The following is a 27,976-nucleotide window of genomic DNA, read 5'->3' as shown; positions in this document are numbered from 1 at the left end:
TAAGAAAATACATTTACTCTTTCAAAAATAACTTCTATTTGAGCACAAGGATATGCTGAAAATACTATAAAAAAAAGAATTGTATTCATTCCTCAATGCTAGACAGAATCCACTCAGAATAGTTGGGAACATATGTGTAAACGCCAGGGTAACTAGCGGAGCCGCATAAATGACCAGTTGACACAACACCAATAACAAAGAATCTACCACTCACTTGGTAGAGCAAAGGGCCACCGGAGTCACCCTAGAAGGATATATAATGAGTTAATAAATTTTAATTTTATTCCCTTAAAAAGGGAGGCAAAATGGCAAAAACACTGACACTACTGTATTTTTAAGGGTTGGATGGAAAACTGAGCAATGTTTTTTTTTCACTGTTTAAAACTGTCAATATTACTTGCAGAATGTGAACTAGTACACAAGAAAATGCACATATACACATTACCCATTCATCTTTCAAAAATTACGTTTCCTGTTATAAGCGGATGACGTTTTGTTATCTGTTATTTACAACAGATAAATACTCCTTGATCAATACTTACATTTCCTCAAAATTTGAACATTGTTTGCTTCAGAATAAACATATTATTAATATAAAACAGAGACCAATAATTTAGGGGAGCTATTCATCTATGATATGTAAATTTTATTTAAATTTAGAAACCATTGGAATATATGTTAGTCATTGGTGCCATTTTAAAGTTTTATGGTTATTTTGCTACATAACTTGGATTATCATGAGAGCCTTTTGATATTTATCGTCTGTTAAGGCCTATCTCAAAGACTGAATACTTTTTTGTAAGTGCTCTGAAGCAGGGCTGAGATAAAAGCCTTTAGCGAGGAAAAAAAGCATTCAGACTGGGACGAGATATCATAAATAAGCGTTAACTAAACCCATAACTACATTCCGAAAACAATCTCTTAACTTGAGAAAAATATCTAATAGATTGCATCAGGTTTGGCAGTTTAAAAACTGTTTACTGACTTTTTTTCCTGTTCTTTCTCAGCTGTTATTACCTTGAAGCTCCTTCGTTGGTTGTAAGGTCTTTCCTGGTGAACAGGACTAAATTACAGCTAATTTTGTTCAATAAAATACGAATCAACATTATTGAAAAGTTTCCCATAAGTATTGTGAATCACATTGCTCCAATATTTTCTTGTCTTGTACCTAGCACTAAAAAGGATACTTAAGCAACCGTAATTTCAGCCTTCTTAGACAATTAAAATTTCCAGGTCATACGATAGAATCAGACTAATGATTCATTAAGATTTTAAAATGTTTCTTGAAGCAAATCTACTGATTTCTCTTAATTAACTTTTAACTGAAAATAGAATACTTCTGTTTCTTATCAAGCTACTTAACTTAAATTTCAACTCACCCTGCATGCGTCTTTTCCTCCAAATGGGTGACCAGCACAAATAGTGTTGCTGGTGATTAGCACGTTTTTAAATCGAGAATAAGCTTGGAGACAGGAAAGTTTGGAAAAAATAATCACCTCCACCTCCTTTATTACATCACTTAGTTCTCCTTCAGCTGCAATAAAAATCCAAATAAGTGGAAATTCTGTGAAGTAAAAGATGGCCTTATCTTCTCTCTTAAATGTTACAGAAATTATAATTCGTCTCCACGGAAATAAAATTGATAGCCTAATTTACAGAACTAACTGTTGAAACCTAACATAATATTTATGTAAATATGATATTATCATAAATATAATGTTTGCAATCGAATTTTTTTCATTTTCATACCTTTGTTTAAATCCAGTTATTATCGCATCAACTTTTTTTTTATATTTAATGTTAACTCTGTTTCCGTCACTAAAACGACATTTCAAATCAAAAGAATATTAATAATTTTGAAAAAAAATTTCATTTGTTATTTTAAATTTATAGTTCAGTTACTTTTCTCGTTTCATGAAGGTATCTGGCAATTTTATATGTGAATAGATATATATATATATATATATATATATATATATATATATATATATATATATATATATATATATATATATATATATATATATATATATATATATATATATATCATGAAAAGAGAAATCACCAATGCAACAGCACAAACACAAAAAAAAAAGAGAGACAGAAGGAGAAAAGGAAGACTGTTTTCCTAAATTAGTGATTAATATAGACCAGCACTTGAATGAGGCCTTAACCCTACTCATCCATACAATCACATAGGTCAAACAGCATAGCCACACACAATCAACCATAAAGAATAATCCATGGACAGTCAGTCATGTCGTCAATAAGTATAAGTCGTCATTTACCAAACAATAGAAAAATTAATATAGACAAATAATTCAGAGGCAACACCCAACATAAGGGCTCATCAGGAGAATACACTGACCTATATTGGGTTTCGCCACTCTAAATTCTCTACCCAGGACAGTGTTGTGGCTACCACAGAATATCCATGGCATCCCCGCGTCAGGTATCACCCCCAAAATACATGCCTATGAAAAAAAAAGCAGCAAATGTAAAACAACCAAGTAAAACCAAAACAAGCTTATCCTGTTAATATATCCCTCCCTTTAGCAACAATAGGTAAACTAAATATTATAAATTTTACCAAATCACAAATATTAACACATTGCAAAAAACCTGAATGAACTAAACAATTATAGAATTCATCTTTACCATGTGGCTAATTCTTAAGAAAATCCGCTCAATTAGAAACACAATTCAAAATAAATGGCGCTGCGACAACACTTCTCGAACCTCCGAAATTAGTTGAAAATTTCTTTAAGTATTTCTAGATAATTCTTTTGATATTTATTTAAAAGTTCGTTATAATGAAAACTAAATTTTTTAAATTGCCAAAATAATTTATTTGCAGAAAAACCTCTTGATATCAATTTTTGGCTTAAGATTTTACATCTATTTTTAAAATCAATATATTTACTACAAATCCTTGCATAACGAATTAACTGTGAGAAAAACGCTGAATATATGATATTTGAGTGTATATTACTTTCAGGGAATGGGAAACTAATCACTTCAAAATCAAAATCATCCGTTTTATTATACACTTTAAAACTTAATTTATTATTATCACAAATATTGATATTTAAATCTAAGAAATGATCTTCATGACCAGCGCCATGACTAGGCTCAAGAATAAGCTCTGATGGATATATATTTTTAGAAATATCAATGAAATCCTTTCAATTTAAGACCAAAATATCATCTAAATATCTTTTATTATTTGACAAAGCGTGTTTAAATTAATTGGATTATTCTTATCCATCATATATTTATATTCTAGTTGACTTAAAAACAAGTCAGCTATAAATGGGCTGGCATTCCCCCCCCATGGGAATTCCCACAATTTGCTTGTACAAATCACCCCCAAATCTTATATAAGTATTGTATAAAACAAATTCCAATAACTCAAAAATCATATCCAAGCTGTAACATCTCAAGTTAACTGAAGTATTAAAGCAGTTTGTCCATATAGCTTTTTTATTATAAATGTCTATTTTTAAGAACCTTTTACTAGATAAGAGGAAAGTTTTCTTGATAACAGTTTTTAAATTATCAAACACTACATTAAGTGATAAATTAGTATACATTCTCGCAAAATCGAAAGACTAAATTCTTTTAGCTGAAACCATTGTTAAAGAATCTATTACCTGCAGTGAATTATTAACACTCCAATATGGATTAAAATTCGAAAATTTTTTAATACCAGATCATTAGGTTTTAAGTTTATTTATAATTTCCTTTAAAATTAAAGAGAGGTCAGTAGCAGCAATGCGGGTTGGACATTTAGCTGCTCCAGCAATGAACCGTGGTTTAGGGGGATTCTTATGAAATTTTACAGTCCAGTATAGGAAAGGGAACTTTTTATCATTGTCATTTATTTTAATATTAAAATTTTTAAAAAGTATTTCTTCAGTCTTTTCAATTAAATTCTCATCCTCTATATTTACCCTTTCGTAAACATTAGTTGTGCATAACTCCCTTTTTAAGATATCACAATACAGCTTCTGACAAGTTATGGCAAAATTATTATTAGCTTTATCCACTGGCACAATTACAAATTCATTCTTTAGATTAGCAATTGCTTGTTTAATCTTCGCATTATAAAATAATGATTTAGTGTTACTATTTTTTAAGTTAGAATATATTTTATTTCTTATTCTACTAATAATTAAATTCTTCCAACTTTGAAAACTCTCTTTATTTTTATTCTCTTTCTTACACCACTTATCAAAAAATAAATCAAAATCATTTTCCAAGCCATCAAGAACACTCGATGGTTTCAGATGATGAGAAAGACTTATATTCAAATTATAATTTGAAGATCATCTTGCTTTATTATTGACAAGTCCCCTGTTATAACATGTTTGTAAGTAGGATTTACAAATGGGCCAAGTTGCTTACAATTAAAAACCGGTTTCCAATTTATATCACTATCTAGTCTTTTTAGTATTAAATTATAATTAAAAATAATTTGCCCAATAGTTTTGAAAATTTATAAGTTAAAACTGGATTTTTGTTCTCTCTGTTTTCGTTTACTGGCCATTGACCCGTTTGTCATTTTTATATTCACTTCTTTGCTTTGTCATTGCTGGCCAGTTCGGCTTCAGATCTTTTATACTTTTGAAAAACCTTAGGTTTTAGCAGAAGTGACAGGGGTCGTTAATTAAAATGTAGAAGTTGATAATCTAGATACACACTATTGAAAATTGTAAAAAAAAACAACAAAAAAAACAAAAATTCCAACCAGATGATGCTGCACTGTCAGTGGTGCTAATAGCTTTAAATTCCGGTGAAACCTATTTTAGATTAATATTTGCTTCTATATAGGTCTTTGCTTTTCCACTGAAATACTGATATTTTTCTGAAACTCAATAATTCCAACAGGCTATTATTCAAGTTCTATGGCTGAAGCTCCTAGCATACATCTGTAAAGTAAAAAAAAGACATATTTACAATTGGACGCATTGATAGAATAAAAAAAAGGAACTGACCGATTATTCTACTAATCACAGAACTGTGAGAAGTATCTACTGTGCTCATGAAAGAGCATCAAAGGTTCGAAATTTTCGAAAAGACTCGGGTTATGTTTAACAATGTGAAAACACACAATGTGCCCGCTGGTTCTCAACGGGGCTCATCAGCAATATCTCAGTAACAGCAAAGGACATTAAGTTGGAACTTTCAGGGCGTGTTAAGAGGGAATTTAGGGAATATTTGGAAGGTGACCAGTCGTCACACACACTTTTTAGCTAACTTCACTAAACAGATACGGTCAAAATTTTAGACCATCATTTTGTCCAGTTTAAAATTTAAAAGAAAATTTATAGAAAAAAAAATCGGTTGTGAAATACAAATGGAGACTAATAAATAGACAAAAACAAGATTAAATTTGTCCTTTTTTAACACGTAATTTACTAAGGTAAAACCTTAAGATAAACTTTTCAAAATTTAACAAGACGTAAGTGTTTATTTTCTTCTCACAAGACAAATAAATGAACAAAGGGTGGAACAGGAAAAACTGAAAACGAACTAAATTTTGATATCAAACTAAGAACCTATAGATAAATTTGTTTTTTGTAACTTTAAAACCATTTGCTGAAGATTTCATTTCACTCATGATCTTTTTGCACATAAATTTGCGTTTTGTACAAACAATAACGCCATTTGTGTGTAAAAGTGAAAATTTGAATATTGTTATAGCTACTTACTAAACGATCTTCGGCCAAATCCAATAACAGTTGCTTTTGCCCCTGTCAAGTCAGTATTAACCCACTGAAGGGAGGAAGGTAAGCACGAAGGTCTCAATCTCTCACTAAAAGGGATCCTCCTCGAAAGCTGAACCAATGCAATGTCGTTAGTATGTGTTTTTTCTATGTACTGAGGATGGATGAGCAGTCGTGACACGCCAACATCTATGTGCAAACCATCATTAATTGACGTTATATTGTGCTCCTTTAGCCGCACTTTTATTCTAAAAATAATAGAGTTAACATTTTTCAATTAAAAAAAATAATTTTCTGGAACTTCAATTATCAACCTCTAGGTATGTGGTCCTTCAAATTTTTAAAACATTATTCCATCCCTAGTTAAAACAGGAATCAAGATGCTATCCCGATATACAAGTCTGTATATTCACCATTTTTAACAATTGCACAGAAATAATCTTTAAGTACTTCCTAAGACTTCCCATGGATTTTTTTATCTTCCTAAGTATTTGAACTTTTTTCAATTCGGTGCTTCTACTTTGCCAAGTTAACTTATTTGACCGGTTTACTGAAGTGGTGACTACAAGCTTAAGGAATATTGCCAATTGAAGTGAAGTTATAGCTGCATTTTTTTGGAAAGTGCGGGTTCAATATTGCCCCTTTTGCGTGTTTACCTAAGCTAGATATAGATGTTTATGTTCCTTATGTTTATCTAAGCTAAATTTTTCTCCTGAGTAGCTATTATAGCAAAAATATTCAGCAATGGCAGTGACTTAAACATCATTTGAAAAAGCACTTTAAAACATGAACCAATGCCTGATTTCCATCAGGAATTCTACTGATCAATCTTCGACCAAGTGCAACAGGCTTGTATGTCTTCCAAGATCGGTACTGTTATGTCTGACATACTGTCACACAGGCAAGGCTTAGCAGATGAAGATGCTGAAATAGTAGAACTGCGATGTTCTATCAAATGCCATCAAGCTGAGTGTCTGAAGCTCGAAAAAAAGAAGCTTGAACTAGAAGTTGAGGATTGCCAACTGAATTCAATTATTCATAGATTGCCACAAGAGAAATCAGGCCAGTCTCTCAGTGAAAACATTGAGACGTTATTCAAAGAGAAATTAGTGATTATAAAAGATATTCCTATTAAAAGGCGTAGTAAAGCGCCCTACTTGAAAATGTCTTTATCCTGTTGTCTGTCTACTTTATTTTTGTTTTCTTTCTGTTTGCTCTTTTTAATCTTATATACATTCTTTTTTGTCGTATTTCTTTTACTTTTATCCATATTCATCTATCTCCGAGCTCATAGACCTAAATTCGTTAAAATCAGTTAAGTTTTTTTGCCGTATATCTTTTGTTGTAGAAATTTTACAGGAACATGCTGCCGCACCGTCCGCGTTTGAAACTTCAAAAAAGTCACTTTTTTCCTCTGTGCCATCCCAGCCCACCGCAAAGTGGGGAATACGGTTGAGAATTAATTTTTTAATTTGAATGGTGGTGGCTGTCGTGAAATATGCGATAGATGGAGTAATTTTGAGGGGGGACCCTTGAATTTATTACAGATTCTATCAAGCCTTGATAGAGAGGATGAAAATACTTGTGATTTTCTTATTAATAATTTACCCACGAAAAAATACCTTTCTCCTGGAATGATTGCGACTAAACCAACTAAGAAGTGTGTGAGAACGGCATTTTTAAACTGTTGTGGATTTATAAGTAGTTTAGAAAAATTTCAACATTACTTTCCTACCATAAGATTGATGTATTTGGTGCATGTGAAACGTTTTAAATAAGTAATCTCCTGAGCCAGCTCATATAAATGATAAGTCGTTATTTAAAACAGAATAGGTAGACAAAGAGGAGGGTTGGCTTTTTTTTTAAATGATAGTATACATTTAAGAGAAGTGAAGATTATGATTACCTTTATGAAGAAAGCTCATTTGAATTTTTTGTTATTAAGGTAGATTTAAGTCTTTCAAAAGTGTTATGTTGCGCACTATATAGGCCACCGAGTTCGGCTGCTAAACAATTTGTAGAAAAGCTTGATGCACTCAGCTCGCTGATGACCCAAACAAAATGTAAATTAATGATGATGGGTGACTTTAATGTTGATATTAGTAATGTTCATAGGGATGTCATTTCAATGCTTTCAAATAATATTGCTGTTGACTTTGTAACGAGTTGTACGTCTGTGGGTTTGCTTCCAACATGCTGGATCCAGAACAGAATCACGGAGTCATCGGCGTAGTTAATTGACAATATTTTCACCGATTTTGAGACACTGGGCTGTAACGTTTTAGTTGAAGATACTTCTGACCATTTTATGATGCTGTGCGACCTTCAAACCGGATATTACCCTGTACCCTATTCTTTGAGCACAATAAGACTGGGCGCTACTTCGATTGATAAACTGAAATGTTTACTGCTCCAATTTAACCGGTCTCCCTGATTAGAATGTCACAACGTGGACAAAGCTACTAAGTACTTCATTGACCGGTTCGAAATAAGGCATGTCCTTTATCAAGTCAGCAAGCTAGGCGTTATTTTAAACCGAAAATACTATGGATTACAACTGCTGTTCTGTATTCTATCCAGACAAAAGATAACCTCTTCAGAAAATTCCTGGCAGATCCTACACATAAAAATCAGGCCAAATTTTGGCAGTACGGAAATTGCTTGACAAAGCTACTGTGACAAGCGAAGCAGTTACATTATCTTCATAAATTTCAAAATGCTGAAAGGTCTCCAAAAAGACTTAATTGATTATTAATGAATGCCTTGAGAAAAAGAAATTGAAAAACCTTCCGGAAGAGATGTCACCAAAAGACAAGAAAATTGTTAAAAGAAAGCAAAATTTTGTTGGTTTCCTAAAGGAGCACTTCGCAAGTATTGATCAGGTAATATCACTTTAGGCATCAACTCGAAGTTTACCTGATTCAGTATATTCTACTTCCATGCCGCATCCATCGGATATCTTTTTTCTAATGCTGGTCTCAGCGGAAAAATTACTGCAAGTTATATATCAACTGAAGAGTCGTCGGAAGGTATGGATGGCTCGTCAATAAGTCTATTAAGACGGATAATACCAGATGTTACAGGATTTTTTGTTAATATTATCAACTTATATTTTTAAGTGGACGTTTCCCAATTTGCTTAAAGTCAGCACGTGTCATAGCCCTGCATGAGGGTGACGATGTGAAAGACCCAAAAAACTACAGGCCAATCTCGTTCCTATCTTCATTCTCAAAAGCCATTGAACGATATCTTTAAAACCGTATAGTTAAGTTTTTTGAACTTTTTCCGTTGAGCTTCTGTATTTTTATGGTTATTTTTTTTTATTTTTATTTTAGGTTTACCTTTGAGGACTCTGGCTTCTCAAGCAGTGGGCTGCTGTAAGTACCCATCTGTTTGTCATGAGTGTCCCTCCGCAAATATATGCCTTTGATCTTTGATCTAACAGGATTGCTAACCATGGCCAAGAACCTGTAGAAAGTAAAACGGAAAAATTATCAAATAAAATCTAAAAATAGTTATAAGAGATACCGCATTCATACTGAGAGGGCTTTAAAAGTGAGATAAGAACGTCAAAATTAGGTACTTTATATAAGACTGCAGATGCATTGTTTTCATATGAATTTTAAAATATATTCATCTATTATAAGCTATTCCATGGAGTGACTTAAACGCAATAATTCTACTCCAAAGCACAGCACCTGAGCTACGCTTTAGAGTTAAGCTGAGATAGACGTCCGCGATCACTTGCATTCACTAAGAGTAATACCAGTGGATATTTGCTTTCGCTAAGATTAACACGAAAGTAAATAATGAGAGGGCTATAAAAGTGAGAAAAAATTGTCACAATTAGGTCCTTTATAAAGGACTGTAGATACATTGTTTTCATATGAATTTTAAAATATATTCAGCTAAAATAAGACATTGTATGGATTGACTTAAGCACAATAATTCTACTCCAAAGCGGAGCACCTTAGCTATTTTAAGAATGTTGAAACAACATGCATGAAACAGTGAAATAACTGTCAGGATTGAGGGTTTGTCATTCAACTGGAAAAGTCAGTTCTTATTTCAAGTCAACAAATAGAATTTTGGGATTTCTGTTAGATTTACGATCAATGCGTATTTTCCTACAGAAAAGAAAAATTTAAAGGTTGGGATGTCGCTTCAAAGCTTCTTAGTCGAAAATTGACTACGATTCAAGAATTGGCTGAAACTCTAGGTATCCTTGTTTCAACCTTTCTAACACAGGATGGTGATCGAAGAATAAATCATTGCTCTCGGAGCCCAAAGTTCTGGATTCGTGCTTGATATGGCTCTTGAAGCCCTGAAATTAGTTCGAGGAACGCAAGATCAGGCTCTCAGAGCTCACAAATAGGTTCTGGAGCCACCAGAACAGCTTCTGAGTGCCCCATAAGAAATCCATGACCAAAGAAATGACAGGAAGTGGAAAGCTTATTACAAAGGCAAAAGATTAAAACAAAGCACGTCAAATGTTGACTTATTTAAAAAGGTTTCTGAAGGACGTGTTGGTACAAAGAAAGGTCCCAAGATCCATAGAAAACTTGCCTATTTACAAACAGAGCTATCTCTACATTCTAATCCAAAAAATGAGCATCAGCGTAGCTGAGAGTTCAACTGCCATTCCAATTCCACTTTCCGTTGAACTCTCAGCGCTTAACCATGAGCTTCAACGTCGCTTACTGCAAGGACTTTAAAATACTGGTATTGCTCATGGTAAATTCAAGTGATCGCGGACGTCTATCTCAGTTGAACTCTCAGCTACGCTGGTGCTTCTTTTTAGGAGTAGAATTACAATTAAACTTCAAACTTGGTAATTTTTTGTTTAATTTATCAGTTATTGTAAGAAATTTGTGAACTTTGAACTATTCTTTGTTTTCAAAATTATAATTTTGCATATGCATAAGTTTTTCATAAACTAGGTTTTTCACTTTTGATCAGAGAAACTTTTCGAAGGTCACAAATGACAAATAATGCCAAGACTCGCTAAAAACAATGTAATTTAACTTATCGCAACTACTGAGGAAAGCTTTTATTGTGAGTTACATAAAGAGTTTTCTACGTAGGTAGGTAAACGTAGCAGCAATTTTTTTCGTCTTAACTAAAACGGTCATTCTCCCTTGTTTATACACAGAAAAGGAAAGAGAAAAAGGAAAAGTAAAGCTTTTACGTACACTTCAAAATGGAATCAAACATTTCACATCACCAACTCTTTAGTGGAATTCCTTTTTTGCATCTATTTTAAAGCTACTTCTATAAACTTTCTTAAAGAATAAGAAATTAGAAAACACTTTTTTTGAACGATCGCAGATATTACAAAAATTAAAGCTTATAAAAATAGAAATGACTATCCTAATAACTTATTAAGGGAATAAAAAAAATATTAGTTTAAAAGGATGAAATCAAAAACCACAACAGAGAAAAATAGCGAAGGTACAATTCGGTAGCCATTGTTAGAGTAACTACACAAAAGAGATAAAATATGGAGTTCAGAAACAGACTAGATTTAACCTATCCGTGGTAAGGTAACAGCAACTCTAAGACAATGCTAAAGAAACTTTCAAGCTCTAGAGCATTCATTAAACGGTTTAAATTGCCCTTCATGAATATCACCAATAAATAACAAAACAAAATTTATTTTGAATTTGACTACACTTGCCATAAAAAGTAACTACTTTTTATATAGTTCATAGTAGAATCCAAAATTAGTTGTTCAAAACTGCTTATATTATATCCTGTTTTTTCCATTTCGGACTAAGAATTCAACGCTGTTACCCGTTGAGTTAGGTTAAAATAACGTTATTGCTTTTATTAATCCAGTTTTTGGTCGCTCAGTTTCAATTATAAATTACACTTCAATACAAAACCAATCAGAATTGGTAACATCCTTAATTTTCTCAGTTTAGTAAAATTTTCAGATAAAATCTTCAGAATCATTTTATCTAACATATCTATTTTTATTCTTTTTACATAAGAGAGACAGCGTATTTGATCCAAGTGTGCTCTTACAATCCAACTTTCAAATTCTTGTTGTATCTTTTCTCTTGATGTCCCAATTACTGTAAAAATTGGCATTAGCCAATTTTAGAAAGAATTTAAAATAGTAACTAGGACTCGATTGATGCTTTGACTTGGCATCAATTACCAATTTATTCCACTGTTTTAATACAAGAAAAGTATACTATTATATATCTATATATATATATATATATATATATATATATATATATATATATATATATATATATATATATATATATATATATATATATATATATATTTATATACATTATATTAATAACAATATATTATAGTTATATGTTATATATTATAATATATTATTATATAATAATTATATATATATATATATATATATATATATATATATATATATATATATATATATATATTATATTAAGTATACTATTGGCTATTCCAACCCTTTTACCGAGGATTTGAAATGACAGACACAGAGGGAAACGTAGAGTCGACAAATCAGAAATTGAGATAATTCTGCGTTTTCTGGCTACACAGCTAGATATTCTAATGTAGCTTGGTCCTAAGAATACGTCATCCTGATTATTATTGCTAAAAGTTCAGAGAACCCCTAAGAGAAAGCAAACACTCCAAAATTTCATTTTTCTTTTTCTGTGGTAGAAAGTTGAAATCAACCAATAGGATTTTTATACTCACCTCTTAGACATTCATATTAGCAAACAAATACTCTAAGTTGATTTACTTTAACAAAAAAACAGCCGATATTTTTGGTTTGAGTAATTAAACTTGCTTAAATTACCCTTGTTGTGATTTAGTTAGCTTCGAGTAAGGTTAGATCCGAACTTAAAGACTCTTGCTTCAGCAGCTTTAGGAATGGTGTTTTATCTTTTATTTCGTTAATAAAAATTTATCACCCTTCCGAAACGGAGAAAAATTGTATTCTTTCTTTATTGTTTTGGTAAGTTTTTGTTATATGATATGACCTCCACCAGCACTATTTGGCTTTATGGGATACGGCTAATATCGAAATTTATTTCAATTCAAATTTAACAAAAAAAAACTATGTAATCAAGCATAAAGCTGGCAGTCTTCATTTGTTGAAACTTTTCTTATTACTTTTATGGATTGACAATTTATGCGAACTAATTGTTCCGGCGACTTTGATGAATGTGGTAGTGGCAGACATGAGTAGTTATATCCTAGAGTGGGGAATTGGCAACTAGAAGAGCGCAGAAATCACGAAAACATTTGTAAAAGCAGAATCAAGCTGCCAGAGAAGTTGAAAGGTCCCTATGTGCTAAAATGAGAGATTTCTGGAGTAATTTGTAGCCGAGTAAACTCTTAATAATTCAGCAAATTTGGTTGAAATCCAAACAAATGCTTTTAACATTGATTCTTACGACCAGTATTTAAGACCGTTCCTTCCGAGTGAGTCTGAAGTGCATCCATGCATCCAAATATAAGAAAAAGCAATCTTTGCTTTTATTTCTCATATAACTCGGTTATATCCTGGAGTTTAATTCTAGGAGATATGCAAATGATGACATTTAGGAACCTCCATTTCTCCACCCTCTTAGAGGCTACCTCGGGCACAATTAGTTCGAACTCTCAAAAGCATGATTTAGGTTACTAATCCTCAGTTCCCCCTATATTGCGTTGCGAGAGCAACAATTTGGTTTTTTCTTGCTTTTTTCCTAGCACCTCTTTTGAGCTTCTTCCTAGATTAAACAAAAAAAAAACAAGTTTTTTTTAAATGAAAGTAAGGAGCGACATTAACACTTAAAACGAACAGAAATTACTCCGTGTATGAAAGGGGCTTTTCCTCCTCAACGCCCCGCTCTTTACGCTAAAGTTTGACTCTTTCTCTTAACTCTACATTTTAAAACAGTTAAAAAACTTTAGCGTAAAGAGCGGGGCGTTGAGGAGGAAAAGTCCCTTTCATATACGGAGTTATTTCTGTTCGTCTTAAGTTTCAATGTCGCTCCTTACTTTCATTTAAAAAAACTTGTTTTTTTTTTAATTTCTGGACGTTTTCGAATTAATGCATGTTTTGATCTTGGCTCTCAGCAAATAAATTATTAAAACGAAATTTGTATATTAATTTTTTCTTGGATAAATGGCTTTTTCATAGTTTCAATCGGCAGATTTTGAGGAAAAAGGTGTGAGGGAGGAGGTCTAGTTGCCCTCCAATTTTTTGATTACTTAAAAAGGCAACTATATCTTTTAATTTTTTACGAACGTTTTCAAAAGTAAGAAATATACGTTACTTACAAATTAACTTACGTAGCGAACTTCTGTATTCGTATGTTTTTATTGCGTATATGAGGGGGCTCATCCCTCGTCAATACCTCGCTCTTTACACTAAAGCTTAAATTTTGTCCCAATTCCTTAAGAATGACCCCTGAATCACAAAGGCCGTACAATAAGTAGTTGTAATTACTAAAAATACTTGAGAGTAAAGAGCGAGGTATTACGAGCAGGTAAACCCATCATATGCGTTATAATATGTGTTCGTTTTCAGTTTTAATGCTGCTCCTCACTTTCAGTAGAAAAAAAATTTCATATTTATTTTTCATTGTTTTTTTTTAAAGTAATGCTAGAAAATCCTGCGCCCCCTCCATTGAAAGTCTCTTCTCCCTTGAGAAATTCCTCCATAGAAAGATCCTCCCAATTAACCCCTCCCCTCAACTCTCTCCTTCCCAAACCAAAAAAATCCCCGTGAAATTCTCGTTCCCCCGTGACAAATTCTTCCTTGGAAATATCCTCCCACGTAGGCCCCTCCCCTCAAACCGCAAAAACAAAAAAAATCCCCTTGAAAATGTCTGTACACTTCCCAGTAACCATTACTATATGTAAACACAGGTCAAAGTTTATAAATTGCAGCCCCTCTCACGGGGACTGCGGGGGAGTAAGTCGCCCCCAAAGACATAGTTATTAGGTTTCTCGACTATGGTGAATAAATGGATATCTCAGAATTTTGATCCGGTGACTTTGGGGAAAAATGAGCGTGGGAGGGGGCCTAGGCCTCCCTCCAATTTTTGGTCACTTAAAAAGGGCACTAGAACTTTTAATTTTCGTTAAAATGAGCCCTTTCGCGACATTCTAGGACCTCTGAGTTGATACAATTACCCCAGGGAAAAAAGACTCATCCGTGATTTGTCTTCTAGCAAAAAATGCGAAATTCCACATTTTTGCAGATAGGGGCTTGAAAGTTCTACAGTAAGCTTCTCTAATACGCTGAATCTGATGGTGTGATTTTTAGGGTTTATTTTCCCCCATTTTCTAAAATGAGGCAAATTTTCTCAGGCTAGTAACTTTTGACAGGTAGGACTAATATTGATTAAACTTATATATTTAAAATCAACACTAAAATGCGATTCTTTTGATGACTTCAAAATTCAAAACTATTGACATCAAAATTCTATTTTTTAGAGTTTTGGTTACTATTGAGCCGGGTCGCTCCTTACTACAGTTTGTTACCACGTACTGTTTGTAAGCGGTAAGGGTTCTGACTCTGCGGTTTTACGGAAAGTATGGAACTTAGGCCGAATTGATGAATATGACTTTGCATTTAGGAAAGCTTCATAGAACTCTTGCCTGGGACAAAAATCAATTGTTTCTACCCATTTCTTTTCGTGATTTCAGCTGAGTTTATCATTCGGTTTTTCGCACTTGGGATTTCGGTAGAGAAATGATATCAGATGTGCCTCTTAAACTTTAAAAGTTCTCTTTCCTTTCTAAGTGATGACGTTAGAAACTTGACCCACGGCAGAAAAGTCAACTTTTGAACTAAGATAGATATTTTTTTCGATGACAGTCGATAGCTCTTGATAAGCTGATCAAACTATATATTAGTCATTTTTTGGTAGAAAAATTCCTTCATGACATATATCAGTTTGAAAGTTTAAAGGGGTTGATAACTTCAGTAGTAAGGTACACATTGAAACCAAAAATAGGCCGATACAGAAATGGTATTAGATTTGCCTCGTAAGCTTTAAAAGCTCTTTCATAGCTAAAGAAATTAGAGTTTATCCAATGCTCCTTTCTAAGTTATGACGTTAGTAACTTGACCTACGGCAAAAAAAGTCAACTTTTGAACCAAGACAGATAGATTTTTTTTCCGATGGCAGTCGATAGCTCTTGATGAGCTGATTAAAGAATATGTCATCAACTTTTCGATAGAACAATTACCTGTTTGAAAATTTAAAGGTTCTTGGCAACCTCAGTTGTAAGGTACACACTGAAACCAAAAAATAGGCCGATACCAATAGTACAACATATAGGAGAGTTTTGAGCAACAGTTGGCTCTTAGCTCATAATCATCTTTGGCAATGAGGGGTTCAAAACTTTTGATAGTTGGTGTACCTATCATTTGTTTCCGGTGTATTTGATGGTAAGACCAATTTGGTTCCAGTGGTAAGACATGTAGGGGACTTGTAAGTAATAATCGGCTGTTAGGCTATAATCACATTCAGCGATGAGGGGCTTGCAACTTTTGCTTGTTGCAATGAGGGGTTTGCAACTTTTACTATTTAGTGTACCTAATATTTATTTTTAGATCCTTACAGATTAATAACTTCAGCGTTTAATCGAAGTAAAGAAACAAAACCAAAGTGTTGCTCTCGCAACATTTTACTCGGCAAAGTTGAACAAAGGTTGCCGCAACACCTCATGTTGCCGATGCAACTTATATCTATATTTGGCTTAAACCTGATGGGATGCCTTCTGAAGGTTGTGAAGATGACTGAAATTCACGGCTCTCCTTCCTTCTTTCCTCAGAGGTTAGATCAAATGTGGATCTCCGAGAGGAACAAACTGGATCCTTACTCTTGCTTAAGATTAATTAGATTTCATATCCAACTTTCTTGTCTGACGATGGGTCCAGTTTACCCTTGATGCGAGATTTTCTTTATCGAGAATACCCTTTTCCTTAATTTTGATATGTGTAGCATACACATAGTTTGAACATAAAGATTTTTTATTTCAGATTAATCAGTTTTTGAAACTAGAGGATATTTAGTTTTTGCCTTTTTTCTAGTTTTACTTACAAGATTGCTTGATAATAATCAAATTTAAATACCGAAAATACGAAAGAAATTTCTGATTCTAACGTGTTATTTGACGGGTATATAAGATGGTAGCTTAGCTTATGCTTACCTATTGCTGCGCTCTTTCCTCCCACTATTCTAGTTGCTGTCCTACCAGGGATTCCACACCACCTAGAATTCAAGGCTGATCCCTCCTTTTGGCTGTCCAAAGTTACTGGAAGTCCTCCAGAAAAAACATCTTTAAACTCGTTGTCAAAAACAACTTGTGCAGAAACTAAAATATATATGATATATATTAATCCGTATTTAAATCAAACTAAAGCCATAACAAGAAGAGAAAAATCATTTTATAAAAATATGAACTTCATATTAATATGAATTTTGGGTCTGTTGTTAATGTGTTTATTTGTTTAATAAATCTCTTTTTCCTAAAAAAAAGTTTCAATACATCAAAGTGATATTTTGTTTCGGAGCTCGTAGTTCAAAATTTACGTTTCGGAGTTCAAAATCCACCTCGATATTCCGTGAAAAAAGCCACGAGTAGATTAGCAGTTGTAAGCAGTTATAGTCACAGTTGCAAGTTCTCGCAGTTGGAAGTAGTCGCGGTGGTAGTGGCTACTTTCCGTGAAAGTAGCCACGAGTAGATGTAATAGCAGTTGTAAGCAGTTATAGTCACAGTTGCAAGTTCTCGCAGCTGGAACTAGTCACGGTGGTAGTGGCTACTTTCCGTGAAAGTAGCCACGAGTGGATGTAATAGCAGTTGTAAGCAGTTATAGTCACAGTTGCAAGTTCTTGCAGTTGGAAGTAGTCACGGTGGTAGTTGCTACTTTCCGTGAAAGTAGCCACGAGTAGATGTAATAGCAGTTGTAAGCAGTTACAGTCAAAGTTGCAAGTTCTCGCAGCTGGAAGTAGTCGCGGTGGTAGTTGCAACCAGTCTCATTTGCAGTCACAATAGTGGTAGTAGTAGAAAGCCCGTGAAAGTTATAAGTTAATACCGTTATCCGTTCCTTAGATATTGCAGATACGCCTTTTTAATAATTTGGACGCAGATAGATTCTTCTAATTTAGCTGAACATACCCCTCTGCATTTCCAAAAATTTTGCCTCAATACCCATTGTCTTTTCAGGCTCACACAGGATTAAACATCCCCCCTTCCCAGTGACAAATCCTGCATATAAAAAATGGAGAAATTATATAAATTTCAATCCTGGCCCCGGGGACTGTGGGGGCATGACATCTCTGGAGGCATAGCTAATAGACTTTATGACAATTTTGAATAAAATCAATTTTTAAGATCTCTATTTCTGTCAATGGGATCATCTAATGGGGCAAGAGAGGGGCGGGTGTCCCTTCCTTTTTCAATATCCCTTTCAACAAGCCTTTAAAGTTTCAACTTAATACCCCTGGTCATTCCTTGGATATTGCGGCTGAGTCTTTTGACAATCCTTCAGCCTATAGTGGGTTTTGATTTCGCTTGACATCCCTCTCGACATTTCTTAAAAAAATTTCTTTATACCCTTAGCCTTTTTGGAGACTCAGAATCAAACTGGCTCCCCCTTCCCAAAACACAACCTTGTTTATAAGCAGTGGGCAACTTACATAACTTATAACGCTTGCCTCGAGTGTTTTTGGGGGTTATCCCATTGCCAGAGGTATTGTTATAAGACTTCGACTATTTTCAACAATATGGCTATTTAAAATATTTTGATTAGATGTTTTTTGGAAGGTGGGCAGCTAAAAAGGGAATATTAGGGGGACTGGCTGCCTTCCTACCACTTTTCAACATCCTCAATATACCCTGAAATTTTAAACTTATTACCCTCAAATGTTCTTGAGATATTGCAGATAAACCTTTTTGACACACTGGATACAGATTTTTTTATTTTTTTTATTTAGCTAAACATGTTTCTCATTATTCCTCGAAGTTTCATCTTAATATCCTTTTTATACACACCTGAGATTAAACATCGTCTCTTTTTTGTGGTAAATCCTACCAGTAAAAAAGGTAAATTGTATAGTTAACAATCTTTGTGTGGGGGGTTGTGGGAAGGGGCATTGCATCTCTGGAGGCTGAGTAACAAGACTTGACTTTTAACTGTTATAGCCAAATTGCCTTTTCAGAATTTTGATCAGTGATGAAGGAAGATAGCATCTAAGAAGAGCAAGGAGGGTTGGTTGTCTTCAATATCCTTCTAAACATCCCCTATAAATTTTCAACTTAATACCCTCAGCCACTTCTTACATATTGATGATATGTCCACCATACAACCAGCTTGCAGTTAGTGTGATTTATTGTGCTCTGCATCCCTTTGCAAGGCCAAGGGGGAGGGGTTGTCATCCTCATAAGCATAGGTATTTAAACTTAAGACTATTTTGAACAAGATGTTTATTTCCAAATTTTGAACCAAAATTTTCGGAAGGAAAATTTTCAATATTTTCAACATCCCCTTCAATACACCCTGAAAGTTTCAACTTGATACCCGTAGGTGTTCTTTAAATCTTTCAAATCCTCCTTTTTGACAAACTAAATACAGATAGTGCCTATTGATTTTACATATAATGCCTCTCTATATTCTTCAAAAATTTCAGCTTAACACCCTTAGTAGTTTCGAATAAACCTAGAATGAAGTATTCCCCATTTTCCTAATGACAATCCATGCATAAAAAAATGGACAAATTGCATAGTTCAAAATCTTTGCTCCGGGTCTATGGGAGTATTGGTATCCATTAAAGTATAGCTATTAAAGTTTACGATTAGGGGTAAGAAAATGACGATTTAAAAATTCTGTTCAGTGTTTGGCAGAGGGGCAAAACGAGGGCAAAGAAATTGCCCTCCAATCTCTCTTTAACATCTCTTCAGCATATCTCGATAAGTTTCAGCTAAATGCCCTCAGTTGTTTTTTAGATATTGTTGATATTCCCTTTTCATAACCAGAAAGCCTAGAGTATGTTTTAATTGTGTTCGACATCCCTCTCAACATTTCCTTAAAAATTTGGCTTAATACCCTTCACCTTTTTGGAGACCCAGGATCAAAAATACCCTTTCAAAAAAAGGATCAAAATAATGGGCAGCCAACATAACTTATAGCCCTTGCTTCGGCGGCTGGGGGGTATTTGGCTAAAATAACTGAGGGGCTGAACAAAATGACTATCTCACAATTTTGGTCTGATGCATTAGGGAGAAAGAATATAGGAAGGGGAGGGCAAGTTTCCCTCCGATCACTGTTGACCATTAAAAAGAGAACTAGAACTTTCGATTTTAAATCGAATAAACCTTTTCTATATTTTACACAACCACCCCTTCCATAAAAGCATTATATCTTAACAGTGAGCTATTTGCCTAACAATAGCCCCATAGGTTCTGGGGATCTGACCTTTGAACTATTATGAAAAGAATGGTTATCTCAAAATCAGTTATGGTCATAACCTATTTAACCAACAGGTCGAAAACCGGGATTGGAACCTGATTTCGTCGATTACGTTCAGCTTATTGTCTGTCAGAACCACCCTCGCGCGCAGTGGCGTAGTGGGCTAAAATTTATGTACCGGTAGGCATCTAAATATAATTATGGCACTTGGTATTAACCAAGTGACATATAGCAATCGCCAATTCTGTCGGTCTGTCGGTCTGTCTGTCTGTCTGTCTGTCGGTCCCGGTTTTGCCACTTTAGGCACTTCCAGGTAAGCAAGGACGATGAAATTTGGCAGGCGTATCAGGGACGGGTCTAGCTTAAATTAGAAATAGTCGTTTTCCCAATTTGACCATCTAGGGGGGGGGGTGAGTGGGGGGCCGGTTAATTCGGAAAAAATAGAAAAAATTAAGTATTTTTAACTTATGAATGGGTGATGGGATCTTAATGAAATTTGATGTTTGGAATGATATTGTGTCTCAGAGCTCTTATTTTAAATCCCGACCGGATCTGATGACATTGGGGGGAGTTGGGAGGGGGAAACCTAAAATCTTGAAAAACACTTAGAGTGGAGGTATCGGGATGAAACTTGATGGAAAAATAAGCACAAGTCCCAGATAGATGACTGACATAATCGGAACGGATCTGCTCTCTTTGGGGTAGTTGGGGGGGGGGGGTATTCTGTAATTTTTAACTTACGAACGGGTGATCGGATCTCAATGAAATTTGATTTTTAGAAGGATATCGTATCTTAGAGCTCTTATTTTAAATCCCGACCGGATCTGGTGACATTGGGGGGGGGGGGAGTTGGGAGGGGAAACCTAAAACTTGGAAAACACTTAGACTGGAGGGATCGGGATGAAACTTGGTGGGAAAAATAAACACAAGTGCTAGATACATGATTGACATAAACGGAACGGATCCGCTCTCTTTGGGATAGTTAGGGGGGGGGGTGTTATTTCTGAAAAATTAGAAAAAAATGAGGTATTTTTAACTTACGAACGGGTTATCGGATCTCAATGAAATTTTATATTTAGAAGAATATCGTGTATCAAAGCTCTTATTTTGAATCCTGACTGGATCTGGTAACGTTGGGGGAAGTTTGGGGTGGGTGAACCTAAAATCATGGAAAACGCTTAGATTGGAGGGATCGGGATGAAACTTGGTGGGAAAAATAAGCAGAAGTCTTACATACGTGATTTACATAATTGGAACGGATCCGATCTATTGGGGGGGGGGGGTTAATTCTGAAAATAAGAAAAAATGACGTATTTTTAACTTACGAAGGAGTGATCGGATCTTCATGAAACTTCATATTTAGAAGGACCTCGTAACTCAGATCTCTTATTTTAAATCTCAACCGGATCAAGCGTAATTGGGGGGGCAGTTGGGGGGGGGGGGGCGGAAATCTTAGAAAATACTTAAAGCGGCGAGATCAGGATGAAACTGGATGGGAAGAATAAAAACCTGTCTAAGATACGTGACTGACATAACCGGACCGGATCTGCTCTCTTTGGTGGAATTGGAGGGGGGGGGGTAATTTTGAAAATTGAGGTATTTGTAACTTACGAAAGGGTGACCAGATCTTAATGAAATTTGATATTTAGAAGGATCTTGTGCTTTAAAGTTCTTATTTTAAATTCCGACCAGATCCTGTGATGTTGGGGGGAGTTGGAGGGGGAAACCGGAATTCTTTGAAAACGTGAAAATTGGGGTATTTTTATCTTACGAATAGATGATCGGATCTTAATGAAATTTGATTTTTAGAAAGAATTCATGTCTCAGAGCTCTTATTACAATCCCGACCAGATCGTTTGACATTGGGGGGAGTTGGAGGGGGAAATCTTGGAAAAACACTTGGAGTGTATGAATCGGGATGAAGCTTGGTGGATAGAATAAACAAATGTCCTTGATACGTGATTTACAGAATCGTACTGGATTCACTCTCTTTGGGGAGGTTGGGGGGAGGGGTTCAGTGATATGACGAGTTTGGTACTTCTGGACGTGCTAGGACGATGAAAATTGATAGGCGTTTCAGGGAGCTGCACAATTTGACTTGATAAAGTCGTTTTCCCAGATTCGACCATCTGGGGGGCTAAAGGGAGAGGAAAAATTAGAACAAAATTGGGTATTTATAACTTACGAGTGGGTGATCGGATCTTAATGAATTTTGATATTTAGAAGGACATCGTGACTCAGAGCTCTTATTTTAAATCCTGACCGGCATTAAGCCTCTTATTTTCCGTTTTAAATCAATCTATTGATTCATAGAATTTTGTTAGAGCTCATACCATATGATCTCTTGGCTCTTAGCTTTTCTCGCCTCGTCGCAAGTGCCATATGAGCTCTTAGCTCTTGTTTTTTTTTTTATAGTAAAAGGAGAAACGTTTAATTGCCACAAAGTATTGAACCCATTTAATAAGTGTTTAATATACTGTAAGGAGGCTAAAGGTTTAACTGTAATTATATAAATAAATTGGAAAAACTAAATTTTTTTTAACAATAAAAAAAATTGAATAAGTAAAATTTGAATAGTGTAATTTCATTTCAATGCTGCAATAACTGGAAAAGAGAATATTTGTAAAAATTCGCTTTCAGTGAAGTGCCAATGACGTAATAGGCTTTAGATTTTAAAGTTAAGAAGGAGGCAGTAGCTAATTACTCGTTTGTAGTGAAACTAAATTTGTCGTGAACGGTCTTGGGAAGGTTAAACTAAATATCTTATATATGATAATATCAACTGCTGATAAGCCCGTCAGTTAAAAATGTTACTTTATTTTCATTTTATTTTCATTATTGTTATAAGTAAGAAAATGTTTGTAATAAAGCGCCATTATCAGTAAAGCGCCAATGACACACAGGTTTTAAACTTTTACAGTTAGGGATGGAGGCAGTAGTGATTTTTGTTTGTTTCAATCTTGATTCGCATATTTCATTAAAGCTTTACTCGTTTTAACGTTTATTTATTCATTTATATTAGTACATATATTTGTGTTCGTTTTAAGCTTGATTTATATATTCAATTTAAGCTGTATTTGTTTTAAGATTTATCTATTCATTTATATTAACACAACAAAAGAATAAAAACAATAGCAATACGAAACCAGAAGAATGGAACAATAACAATAATGCAAGAAGAGATAAGAAAATTAGAAACGACATTTTTTTAAAGGAAAGCAAAAACTCTTGATCCCCCCCCTCCGACATAATAATGGCAAACCAAATGTATTTAAGCTACTCTAATCAAATCCAGGTAATGCAGTCCAACCTAATGCAGGTTAGATCTTAAACAATTTTAGTTTTAATGAGGAACAATACTGATTTTCACATTATCTCCTTCAATTGATTAGTCGCAATCCTCTATTTATTATTGTTAGACGTTTTTATGTTCTTTTTCGGCTTTTATCGGCATTGAACATACCTCGTTCGATGCGTATTTTTTATTAAAAACATTAGCATTCTTTTTTTTTATCTTTGCTTGTCCTTTTTTCGGTGGCCGGCATTAACCCTCCTGGAAAATACCCATCCCCCTGCAGAAAACACCCCCACAGAAAATATTCTCCAAAGAATAGCCCTACACGGATCCCCCTGGAAAATTCGACCCCCGCGCAAAGGACTCGAACTCTCAATTTTTGATCCAATGAGCACACTCTTAAGTTTCTGCGACCTTGAGGTGGAGGTTTGGATGAGGAAGGGACAGTTCTCCTCTTCTACGGAGTAAATTCTGCTCATTTTGGGGTTTAGTGTTATTCTTTACTTTCGTAATATCAGCGTAGACCAGAAATATTTCCAGAAATCATAAGGGAGTAGATATCAATTTCACAATTTCACATTTTTTATGCATTTTAAAAGTTTTTTTTGTGACCCATCCCCCCTCTGAAAAACCTTTGCTGCAAAACGCCCCTTTGCTACCTTTTTTCTGGGAACCTTTTCCACTGAGAAGAGGATTACAGCCATGATTTTAATAACAATCAGAAATTAAAGTATTTTTCAAAAGAAAGTCCTCTAAGAAACATTTTTCTCCCCAGATCATATGCAAAAAATCTTCAGGATGAAATTTCAGCTAGAATAGAACTGTCTTGGGGGAATTCCCTTGGAAAGGGGAAGGGCATTTTTATTTGTAAACAACTTTCCACGGTGTTTTTTTTTTCCGTGGATGAACGAACATTTCATAAAGGGGGAGCCGGGATCAGAAATTAAATTGTAAAAAAGTCTTTCAACTGAAAGTAAGGAGCAACATCAAAACTTAAACGGACAGAAATTATTATGTATATTAAATGAGTTTCCCTCCTCAAGACCTTGCTCTTTGCGGTAAAGTTTTGACTTTTTGTTCCAATTCCTTAAGAAGGGAAATCAAGTAATCTACCAAACGTAAAACTACCACAAATCAGCATCGACAAATAAATGAAACCCGAAACAAACAGAAACTAAAATAAATAGCCGAGTCAAATTCAAAACGAGCAGAAATTAAAATGAATAGGGCGCGAAACCTCTATGTCTTCCCAAAGCCAGAATATAATTTGCCCTTTAATGATAAAAATACAAATGCATGCGTACTGTCAGTTTAATACATATTAGCTGATATTTATTCCTTAAAATTTTAATAATATTCGAATAATTATAGTTATAAAAGTGAAAACAGTTCATTTTTTAGTAAAATCCAAATTAGTTCTGGCCTGGGGAAGACATAGAGGCTTTAAACCCTACTCATTTTAACTTCTGCTCTTTTTGAGTTGAACTCGGCTATTTATTTTAGTTTCTGTTCGTTTCGGGTTTCATTTATTCATCGATGCTGATTCGTGGTAGTTTTACGCTTGGTAGATTATTTGATTTTATTTTTGCTCATTTCTGGTTTAATGGAATTTTTATTTTTCTTTGAAAAGCTTATTTTGTGGGAAAATTTTTTTAATTGGTTTCTGTTCATTTTATATTGACATAGTCTTTTCAGGGAAAAATAAAATAATAGCTTAAACTTTTCAGTTTTTCTCTAAGAATTTATAGTTTGGCCTGCTATTTGTATGCTAGAAAAAACAATTTAATAACTTTTAACAACATAAACCCTTTTAAAATCTGGACACAAATAGCAGTGTTCAATTTAGCTATGCACCTCTTCTAGTTGACCTAAAAAATAAAATTTGATACCATTTTCAAAAAACCTTCCTATGTTCTTTGACAGAATGGATGCACTCGCACTCTTTTGATTTAGTTAAATTTTAAGAGCAGAAGCAATAATATGAAAGATGGAACATAACAACCACAGTCGAAAATATAACAGTTCAAAATACAACAGTTTGACTATTTTTTCACTGTTGATTAAAAAGTTTCATCCCTATTATGAGCTGTTATATTTTCGTCATGGAAAGGCAGTGTGGTCCTCGAAGTTATCAACAACCACAGGCGTTCTTGGGATACTGCAAACAGCATACACACATGCTTTTTTGTTTAATTTTAAGGCAATATTTAGTTTTTCAACATAATAGGCAAATTGAGGAACTGTGGGGGTGGGGCTCACCAACGAAATAGCCCTGGACGTATAGTTACAATACCGTTCAGCTATGCTGAACAAAATAGCTATCTTAAATTTTGATCAGAAATGTTGGGAAAATTATAAGCTACAGAAGAGGTATAATTGCCCTCTAAGCATTTTTGACTTTTAAAAAGAGTATTAGTACTTCGAATTTCCAAATCGAACTAGCCCCTTTTAAATACCAGTGATATTAACTTTAGTGTAAAGAGTTATGTACTTTCAGTTAAAAAACTTGTTTTTTATTTAATTCAAAAAAGGGAAGCCTGTTGCCTGTTGGAAAAAACATAGCATTTGTAATTGGGAAGTAAACAGATTTTTCGGGAGGCGTTTTTTTTTCTGGGGATAATTTCAGTGGGGGGATGTGGGTGATGCCTCCTCTTAAATGCTTTGCTCTTTACGCTAAAATGTGACTTTGTATTCCAATCTATTATGAACAAAAAGTGAACATTCTAAATAACGTTTGCGTGAAGAGCGAGGTTATGTGAAGGGGTTGTCCTCCGCATATTGTTATAATCTCTGCTCGTTTAACTTTTAATGTTGATCTTTACTTTCAATTGAAAAACCTGATTTTTTCTTTAATCACGAAAAGGCATAACGATTTTCAGGGGAAAATATTGAAATACCACTAATTCTGAATAGTCAAAAATAACCAGTAGTTATTTTCCTTTATCCAGAGGCTGAGCCCGTGTAATTTCAAATCTATATTTGTATGGTAATAAAAATATATTGTAAAAAAACAATATGGTTCAATATTTCGAAAAAATCATGAAAAAATATTCTTTAATTACAATTTTTGTTATTGAAGTTTGGCAAAGCGAAGACTTAATTGATCTGAGACAACAAACAAAAATTATCGGAGGTATCGAAATCATTATAACAAATTTAGAAAGCCAAAACATCGATCTATCGTTTAATTGAATTATCGCCCAACACACTCAGTTTAAGGCAAAACATCTTATTGAAAAATTTATCTAATAACAGACTTGAAGGAAAACAGTGGTTTGCTTTGGATGCATGATCTAATTGCCAATAGCCTGTTAGATGGCCTCTGTGTCCCCTTTGTGAACATAACGATAAGCAGAAATGCAAGGGACGAATATGACGTACGCCATGCAAATAAGGTACAAAATTTTTACAAAGTTCTGACCATAACTGAAATTTTGATCGAATATATTCAAGGAAAAAAGGCGTGGGGCTGGTTACCTTCCAATCAATTTTAAATATTAAAAATGGCTCTAGAACTTCTGATTTTCAACTGAACGAGCCCCCTCCAAAGTTTATACGCCCATTTCTTTTATACGAAATGCCTCTGGGAAACAGAAATAAATCATAAGCATATAATGATACAGTGAAGCCTTGTGGCTGTTTACTATAGGTAATGCTACAGCAGTCCTTGGTTTTAACGCAACATTCATATCAAAGGACTAGGTAAATTTTGGTACTCAGGGGAAAATTATTTCTCCCCCCTTCCCCTAACGCTGTAAGTGGATGTCTTTTATTAAATATATGTAAATTGTTCTTCAGCAGTTGCTGTGTCCACAGACACGGGTACACCCTTGAACTTTTAGCTATCTTGCCACTGCTGATATTACCTACTGTCGCTGAATTTTGTTTTCTATATGTCCTAGCAATACATGAAAACAAACCAACAGTTTTGAGATGAATTTTTTCAAAATATAATTCTTAAGGTATCACTCGATTGGAAATTCTCTATCATAGCATTTTCCATATGGAAGAAAACCATTAAAATCTCTCTTATTGCCCTAAATAACAGAAAATTTCCCCCTTTTTACCCTGTGTTTACTAGCTAATTGCTTTTGCCTTAGATAGATCGATATTTGAACCCAAGGTCGTATCCAGAGGGGGCTAGGGTTTTTGAACCATCCTCCCCCGAAATGTTTGTCCCGCTCGTAAGAACGTAACAAAAATGCATATTTACCAAATTTTTGATGCACTTTTTGAAGTTTTTTGCCCCTTCCCCCTGAACAAAAATCCTTTTGTAAACCTCCCCGAAAAACCCTAGTTCGGGCCCTGTGTGTGCCCCGATACCCTATCTCGTTCTATCGTGTGATGCCAACAAAAAAAAAAGTACAACAATGAATTACGAATTTACCTAGAAGTTGCTTCAGAGGCAGAACTAATAGAAATATGACTAAATCCTTCATAACTTCTTGTTTTAAATATCAAGTATTAGCTATGCCCTATCCAGAGAAATACTAAATGTTTATATAATTAATTTAAGCATTC

The 27,976-nt window shown here is 34.3% G+C and overlaps 1 protein-coding gene across 1 annotated transcript; it reads right to left on the bottom strand.

Moving 5' to 3' along the window:
- On the bottom strand, positions 1-27,976 carry LOC136035312 (venom protease-like). Its single transcript, XM_065717020.1, has 6 exons — positions 27,843-27,976; positions 16,902-17,066; positions 9,071-9,197; positions 5,715-5,977; positions 1,380-1,534; positions 1-244 (listed from the first exon to the last, which is right to left on the bottom strand). Exons 1-6 carry the CDS (start codon positions 27,892-27,894, stop codon positions 86-88), a joined length of 921 nt encoding a protein of 306 aa, XP_065573092.1. The 5' UTR covers positions 27,895-27,976; the 3' UTR covers positions 1-85.

This window comes from Artemia franciscana, chromosome 14 (assembly GCF_032884065.1).
Source record: "Artemia franciscana chromosome 14, ASM3288406v1, whole genome shotgun sequence".
In the NCBI taxonomy this organism is placed as follows: Eukaryota; Metazoa; Arthropoda; class Branchiopoda; order Anostraca; family Artemiidae; genus Artemia; species Artemia franciscana.
This window is presented reverse-complemented; position numbering and strand designations above follow the sequence as displayed.

Bases quoted from the DNA above. Each gene is read 5' to 3' on its own strand.
- LOC136035312 (XM_065717020.1), bottom strand. From the start codon at position 27,894: ATGAAGGATTTAGTCATATTTCTATTAGTTCTGCCTCTGAAGCAACTT. The intron at 1,535-5,714 runs GTAAGTAGCTAT...TTTTTATTGCAG, and splicing joins ATTTGGCCGAAGATCGTTTA to CTGAAGGAGAACTAAGTGAT. The intron at 245-1,379 runs GTGAGTTGAAAT...ATATCCTTCTAG, and splicing joins GAGGAAAAGACGCATGCAGG to GGTGACTCCGGTGGCCCTTT.